The sequence below is a fragment of the Rhinatrema bivittatum genome, unplaced genomic scaffold (assembly GCF_901001135.1).
Source record: "Rhinatrema bivittatum unplaced genomic scaffold, aRhiBiv1.1, whole genome shotgun sequence".
Lineage (NCBI taxonomy): Eukaryota > Metazoa > Chordata > Amphibia > Gymnophiona > Rhinatrematidae > Rhinatrema > Rhinatrema bivittatum.
The window spans coordinates 6,833-15,654 of NW_021821108.1; the positions used below are offsets into that span (position 1 = coordinate 6,833).

Consider the following 8,822-nt stretch of genomic DNA (forward strand, 5'->3'; position numbering starts at 1 on the left):
GTATTCCTGCACAGTCTCCTGTATGGGGATCACGGTGTGAGATCTGTGACCCCTGGACACACTGTGATAATAAAGATACTGACACTCACCTTGTATTCCTGCACAGCCTCCTCTATGGGGATCACGGTGTGAGATCTGTGACCCCGGGACACACTGTGATAATAAAGATACTGACACTCACCATGTATTCCTGCACTGCCTCAGGTATGGGGATCAAGGTGTGAGATCTGTGACCCCGGGACACACTGTGATAATAAAGATACTGACACACACCTTGTATTCCTGCACAGCCTCCTGTATGGGGATCACAGTGTGAGATCTGTGACCCCGGGACACACTGTGATAATAAAGATACTGACACTCACCTTGTATTCCTGCACAGCCTCCTGTATGGGGATCACAGTGTGAGATCTTGTGTGAGATCTGTGACCCCGGGACACACTGTGATAATAAAGATACTGACACACACCTTGTATTCCTGCACAGCCTCCTCTATGGGGATCACGGTGTGAGATCTGTGACCCCGGGACACACTGTGATAATAAAGATACTGACACTCACCTTGTATTCCTGCACAGCCTCCTGTATGGGGATCACAGTGTGAGATCTGTGACCCCGGGACACACTGTGATAATAAAGATACTGACACACACCTTGTATTCCTGCACAGCCTCCTGTATGGGGATCACAGTGTGAGATCTGTGACCCCGGGACACACTGTGATAATAAAGATACTGACACACACCTTGTATTCCTGCACTGCCTCCTGTATGGGGATCACAGTGTGAGATCTGTGACCCCGGGACACACTGTGATAATAAAGATACTGACACACACCTTGTATTCCTGCACAGCCTCCTGTATGGGGGTCACGGTGTGAGATCTGTGACCCCGGGACACACTGTGATAATAAAGATACTGACACTCACCTTGTATTCCTGCACAGCCTCCTGTATGGGGATCACAGTGTGAGATCTGTGACCCCGGGACACACTGTGATAATAAAGATACTGACACACACCTTGTATTCCTGCACAGCCTCCTGTATGGGGATCAGGGTGTGAGATCTGTGACCCCGGGACACACTGTGATAATAAAGATACTGACACACACCTTGTATTCCTGCACAGCCTCCTGTATGGGGGTCACGGTGTGAGATCTGTGACCCCGGGACACACTGTGATAATAAAGATACTGACACTCACCTTGTATTCCTGCACAGCCTCCTGTATGGGGATCACAGTGTGAGATCTGTGACCCCGGGACACACTGTGATAATAAAGATACTGACACACACCTTGTATTCCTGCACAGCCTCCTGTATGGGGATCAGGGTGTGAGATCTGTGACCCCGGGACACACTGTGATAATAAAGATACTGACACACACCTTGTATTCCTGCACAGCCTCCTCTATGGGGATTACAGTGTGAGATCTGTGACCCCGGGACACACTGTGATAATAAAGAGACTGACACACACCTTGTATTTCTGCTCAGCCTCCTCTATGGGGATCACAGTGTGATATTTGTGGTCTTGGGATCTGTCACACACCACGCAGATTGGTCTCTGATCCGCTTCACAGAACAGCTTCAGCTTCTCCTCGTGCTCCTCACACAGATTCTCCTCTTTCTGTCTCACTGAGCTCTCAGAAATCTTTTTTGCTATTTCTGTCATATTTGCCAGCTGCCTGTTAGTCCTGAGGTTCCTCTGCTGGGAGGTTTGCCTGCACTGGGGACAGGAGAAGTTTGTGTCTGTCCCCTCCCAGGTCCGAGTGATACAGGAGCGACAGAAGTTGTGTCCACATTCAGTGATCACCGGATCTGTAAAATAATCCAAACAGATGGCACAGGAAGCTTCATCTTGCAGATTCTCAGCCGGATTTGATGCAGCCATGTCTCTTGCAGGATAGAAAAACAAGCTTTCGGTTTCAGTTTCAAGTGCTCTCTGGTGATTTCTTCATCATTAGGGAGTGTCTCTCTGGGACAGGAGGTTTATCAGCTTTCTGCATACTGCACTATTTGAGCAGTATTGTCAAATCCAGCTGAAAAAAACACCAGATCCACTGTGAAAAGACTCCAGATTAGGTAAAAAGTAGCAAACAGCAGTGTGAATAGGGGAAGGTGTGATTTTTAAAATGATTCATCATTCACAACCTTTAAATCTGACGGTCTCCCAGATCTGCCTCTTGCAGCAAGAAAACAAACAAGTATGGTCATTCATTTGTAAGAGGAAATAACCTGCTGCCGCAGACACTGCAATCTCTGGCAGGCGTGCAGAGCAAACTCAGCTCTCTCTTAGTCTTGCGCAGTGCTGCCAGCTCCAGCATTAAGAAGAAAAACACCCGATCCACTGTGAAAGTCTCAGATTGGGTAAAAAGAAGTCTCAAATTGGGTAAAAAGTAGCTAAAACTACAGTGTGCCGCAGACACTGAACCAACGATTTTAAAGTATTATCCACTATGACACCTAGATCTCTTTCTTGGGTTGTAGCTCCTAATATGGAACCCAACATTGTGTAATTATAGCATGGGTTATTTTTCCCTATATGCATCACCTTGCACTTATCCACATTAAATTTCATCTGCCATTTGGATGCCCAATTTTCCAGTCTCACAAGGTCTTCCTGCAATTTATCACAATCTGCTTGTGATTTAACTACTCTGAACAATTTTGTGTCATCTGCAAATTTGATTATCTCACTCGTCGTATTTCTTTCCAGATCATTTATAAATATATTGAACAGTAAGGGCTAATTCACCCTGCTATCCATGGAAAATAGCATTTTAAATAAAAGTTCAAATGTTGTTCTGTCTCTGAAGATAATCTAACAGGCCTGCCATGCGCCGGAACCCTCGCTGAACGACCTCCTGCAGTCGATCTCCTGCCGGCGCCATTTTCCGTACGAAAACGATTCGCGGCGGGAAATCGCTCCCTGAGCCCCGCTGGACCTCCAGGAACTTTTGGCCAGCTTGGGGGGGGGCCTCCTGACCCCCACAAGACTTGCCAAATGTCCAGCGGGGGTCCGGAAGGACCTCCTGCCGTCCAATCGTGTTCGTCTATGGCCGCCGCCATTTTTCGGCGCCATTTTGGAAAATGGCGCCGGCCGAAGACAACAAGATTCAGTAGCAGGAGCCCGTTCCGGACCGCTGCCGTTCCGGACCGCCGCTGGACCCGCAGGTTATTTAAGTCATTTGGGGGGGGGGTTCGGGAGGGTGGGGGATTTAATTTAAAGGGTCGGGGGTGGGTTTTAGGGGGTTTTAGTGTGCCGGCTCACGATTCTAACGATTTATAACGATAAATCGTTAGAATCTCTATTGTATTGTGTTCCATAACGGTTTAAGACGATATTAAAATTATCGGACGATAATTTTAATCGTCCTAAAACGATTCACATCCCTAATTCTTACATATGGGGACACTATTCTGGAAGCTTACCGGGAATACAAAGGATGGGCTTGGCTGAACTATGATGAGCGCTTCCGAGATAGAATGGAGGAGGATGGACAGATGTCTTGGGGAACGCAAGATGTGAACCTATGGCTAAAACAGATGACCAACAAGGTGAGTGACGCGGGCGGATGAGGCCGAACAACAAGGCCATCCACATCAGGAGCAGAATACACAGGTTTAGCGAGCACATCCAATAGCGCATGCTGGAGATATAACAAAAATACATAATATATGTAGACCTGCCATATAATGAATCTCATTGTTGAAACAAGTTTACCTTCATACGATGCATATAATAGCTATCGTGCACTTTTAAGGAGTGCAAATTCAAGCACATATGCTTGATTTGTTCAGCACCTCACCCGACCATCAAGTGTACGAAGAAAACGGGTAACAGGAGTTCTCCCCCAAGGAAATGAAGTTCGACATTGCCAAAAGGCTGCCTCACTTATAAGAATTGACCAAATGTTGGACTGGCTCGATAGATACCCAAGGAGAGAGGAAGTGAAGAGGATTGCAGAAGGATTTCAGGAAGGGTTCCGAATCCCTTCTCAGGGCAAAATCAGTAATCATGCAGTAAGCAACTCTTCATCCACGACACAACATTTGGACATCGTGCAAAATAAATTGAGTATAGAGTTGGAGATGGGCAGAATGGCAGGCCCTTTCCAGTTTCCTCCTTTTCAAAACATGATCTTATCTCCTTTGGCAGTGATACCGAAGAAAGAGCCAGGAAAATACAGGCTTATTCAGAACCTAGCATTCCCAAAGGGGTTATCAGTGAATGACCACCTGCTGCAGGAAGAATGCTCAGTACAGTACATGTCATTCAATAGCGCGATATCCCTGCTGAGGAGGTGCGGAAGGTCGGCAGTGATGGCAAAAACGGACATAGAGTTGGCATTTTGCCTGCTGACAATGCATCCGGCCAGCTTTCCGCTACTGGGATTCAAGTTCCGTGGGCAGTTTTACTACGACAAGTGTATGCCCATGGGGTGCACAGTGTCATGTGCCTATTTTGAGGCGTTCAGCTCCTTCTTACACTGGGTGATGGCAAAACGGGCTGGGCTGGATAATATGCATTACCTGGATGACTTCCTGTTCCTTGGTCCAGCAGGGACAGAGGCAGTGGCTCGTCTCATGCATACGTTCCAAGAAGTGGCAGAGGATTTTGGTGTATCACTAGTGCAAGAAAAGACAGAGGGACCAAATATCACCATGCGCTTCCTGGGCATTGAATTGGATTCCGAAAGAATGATATCCAGGCTCCCAGAGGACAAGCTTCAAAAACTGCAGAAACTATTGAGAAACGCTCTGCGGGTTAAGAAGCTTACTCTGCAGGAAGTCCAGTTGATGTTAGGAGTATTTAATTTCGCATGCAGGGTGATCCCAATGGGAAGAGTTTTCTTGCACAGGTTATCAGCCACGACAGCCAGATTGTGTAAACGACATCATTTTATCAGGATATCGAAGACAATTAGAGAGGATTATCTAGCTATTTGGTCAACCTTCTTGAGAGACTACAAGGGCATATCCATATGACAGGACCCCCCGGTGTCAAGCCATGAATTGGACATACACTCGGATGCTTCAGAAGGCTGGGGGTTTGGTGTATATTGCTAAGGTTCATGGTCTGCCACACAATGGCCATTATCATGGGCCCAGAAAGGAATAACAAGAAACATAACACTCCTCGAGCTATTCCCAATTTGGGTTGTGCTGGCCATATGGGGGGAACAGTTACAAGATAAACATATTGTTTTCTGGTGTGACAACCAAGCCATTGTGCATGTCATAGACAGATGGCAAAATGTCCCAAGGTGACACATCCTTAAGGCAAATAATCCTGAGTAGTTTACGCATAAATACAATGATAAAAGCACGTCACGTGCCAGGGACTAACAATAACATAGAGATTCAATATCCCGTGCTAAATGGTCTTTATTCCAGAAATAGGTACCCAACGCCAATGAGGTGGGGACTCCAGTGTCGGACCATTTATGGGCAATTGGTCTCCAACTACCATATACCTGTTACGGAGATCGGTGGCTCCTACCACATGGGATGCCTACTGCAGGGGATACGGGAGAGAACGATCCTTCCTAAACCAGCATGGCTGAGAAGCAGGACTGGTGGCGGAAGAGCTGGTAGTAGCACACATTTCATGGGCTAAGGATGCAGGCTTGTCAAGTGGCATGGTCGTAAAGCAGTTAGCAGGCTTGGCATTTTTCATGGGAGCACAAGGTTGGGGTGACCCAACAAAAGGATTTCTGACCCAAAAAATGATGAAAGGTTGGGGCAGAAAAATGAAAGCCAAGAAGGATGGGAGACACCCCATCACATGTTCTGCACGAGGTATGCAACTCACAATAAGAGGCACATTTATTTCGGCTGGCCTTTTCACTCACCTTTTTCAGGGCGTTATGCATAGAGGAGCTAGTAGAAGCATCTAAGAGTGATTCGGGCGCCACAGGGATGCTGTCGCAGAATGTTACATTATTAGATAATACCCTCAAGATATTAATACCTTGGTACAAGACAGACCAACAGGGAGGGGAGATTCATGACATTAAGAAGACTAAATAATCAGGTTATTTGCCCATTGGCTAACTTAGAAATATACCAGCGGTTCACCCAAAAGGGGGGAATCATTTACTGGTCCATGAAGATCGGGTTCCCTTAACGAGATATCAATTTTTGGTGGTGTTCAAGCAAGCGATAACCTGGGTGGGAAGGAATGCAGCTAATTTCAGGACCCAATTATTTTGGATAGGGGCAGCTACCAGTGCACTACAAGCGGAGTTGGGAACAGAGGCCATACAACAGATAGGAAAGGTGGCGTTCCTCGGTGGTGAACACATATGTTAGGTTGGATAGAGTTGGTGCCTCAGACAAGGTTAATTAACAGGTAGTATTTCCCGAATACAGAACCATCTATTAAGCTGGAAAAGGTATGGATCATGGGGCACTCATTCGTCCATTGGACAGCTCGGAGAGCACGGCAGTGCAAACACGGCCCGCATCTCAGGATGGCATACAGGGGGTGTGGATCACATGGTTGGGGAAGCGAGGAGTGTGCTGGGGGCAACTGCTGCCAATGCTATGGGTCAAGAGGGAATCATTGTCAGCACTGGACATGATAATAGTACACCTAGGCGGGAACAACTTAGGAGCATTGTCATGTAGACAGTTGTTGCGCCAGGTGAAGCGAGACCTGCATGAAATACAGTCATGGTTCTCAGGGGCATTGCTATGTTCGTCAGACATTGTCCCATGGATCAAATTCGCCAAGAACAAATTATGGGAGAGGGGTCACAAAAAGTTGAACAGGCAGATGGGGGTATGGTTAGGGCACACGGGGGCTGCAAAATACGGTACGAATGGACAGACGATCATTGTGAGGGACTATACCGGCAGGACAGAGTACACCTGTCTGATATCGGGTACGACCTGTTTAACAATGATATAATGGAGATGATCGAGGCAAAGATACAGGCTCATTGGCCGCAGCTGAACTAGGTTTTGGGGGGGCACCGAGCAAGTGTAAACACTGCCGGGTGCTGGTGGAAGGTACCCGGGCCAAAAAAAAATAATCAAGGATGGATACTTTAAACTGAATGTTCTTAAAAGATTGAAGCCTCTTTTATACCCAAAAGATTTCAGAACTGTTTTGCAAGCCCTTGTTTTATCTAAATTAGATTACTGCAATTCAATGATTTTAGGCCTACCGGCTATTGTTATAAGACCTTTGCAATTGCTACAGAATTCCACGGCTAGACTTTTAACTGGGACTAGAAGATCTGATCATATCACTCCTATACTGAAGGGTCTATAGAGAAGGGCGACCAGGAAGGTGGAGGATCTTCATCGGATGATGTACGAGGAGAGATTGAAGAATCTAAATATGGACACCCTGGAGGAAAGGAGGAGCAGAGGTGATATGATACAGACTTTTAGATACTTGAAAGGTTTTAATGATCCAAAGACAACAACAAATCTTTTCCGTAGGAAAAAAATCAGCAGAACCAGGGGTCACGATTTGAGGCTCCAGGGAGGAAGATTCAGAACCAATGTCAGGAAGTATTTCTTCACGGAGAGGGTGGTGGATGCCTGGAATGCCCTTCCGGAGGAAGTGGTGAAGACCAGAACTGTGAAGGACTTCAAAGGGGCGTGGGATAAACACTGTGGATCCATAAAGTCAAGAGGCCGCCAATGAAGAGTGGGTGACTCGCCAGAATGATGGCTACTGCCTGGACACAATACCCTTATTCAATAAACATACACATGCTTACTGTGACTCCAACATCGCTCTAAGCTTCAACAGCAAGAGGAAATGTGGAAAAAAGGATTTGCACTCACAAAGAGGGGAGTAGCTGGCTTGTTACGGCGGTTACTACCCCAAACCAAATAAGCCTGATACTTCACTTTCAATGCATATACAGCATAGCTCTCTGCTTCAACGGCAGGGGAGAAGAAAAACTGATACTTCACACATCCAGCAGAGCTCTCTGCTTCAACGGCAGGGGAGAAGAAAAAGGGTTCGCACTCACAAAGCGGGGAGTAGCTGGCTTGTTACGGCGGTTACTACCCCAAACCAAATGTGCCTGATTCTTCACTTTCGATGCATATCCAGCATGGCTCTCTGCTTCAACGGCATGGGAGAAAGACTGATACATCACGCATTTCCAGCATAGCTCTCTGCTTCAACGGCAGGGGAAAAGAAAAACTGATGCTTCACGCATATCCAGCATAGCTTCAACGGCAGGGGAGAAGAAAAAAGGATTCGCAATCACAAAGCGGGGAGTAGCTGGCTTGTTACGGCGGTTACTACCCCAAACCAAATGTGCCTGATACTTCACTTTCGATGCATATCCAGCATGGCTCTCTGCTTCAACGGCATGGGAGAAAGACTGATACATCACGCATTTCCAGCATAGCTCTCTGCTTCAACGGCAGGGGAGAAGAAAAACTGATACTTCACGCATATCCAGCATAGCTCTCTGCTTCAATGGCAGGGGAGAAGAAAAACTGATACTTCACGCATATCCAGCATAGCTCTCTGCTTCAACGGCAGGGGAGAAGAAAAACAACCAATAAGGGCTGTATAACATAGTCTGGGTAAAACAAATAAGCAGGGCTGTAGCTTGCTTATTGCGGCGGTTACTACCCCTACTACCCCTAACTAATCAAGCTAGATATTTCACTTGGATGCAGCTCCATCACTGCTCTCTACATTAATGGTGGGGGTGGAAGGGAAATAGAACCAAGAGCTAAGAGAAACAGATAAGTATGAGAGAAAAAATGTGTGAAGCTTGCTGGGCAGACTGGATGGGCCGTTTGGTCTTCTTCTGCCGTCATTTCTATGTTTCTA

General features: G+C 46.7%; 1 protein-coding gene across 1 annotated transcript; it reads right to left on the reverse strand.

Moving 5' to 3' along the window:
* Positions 1–1,487: 1,487 nt before the first annotated feature.
* On the reverse strand, positions 1,488–1,895 carry LOC115082457 (E3 ubiquitin-protein ligase TRIM39-like; the record flags this gene model as incomplete). Its single annotated transcript, XM_029586686.1, has 1 exon — positions 1,488–1,895. A coding segment is annotated over exon 1 (408 nt), but the record flags the coding sequence as incomplete, so codon positions are not given.
* Between the last annotated feature and the right edge of the window lie 6,927 nt (positions 1,896–8,822).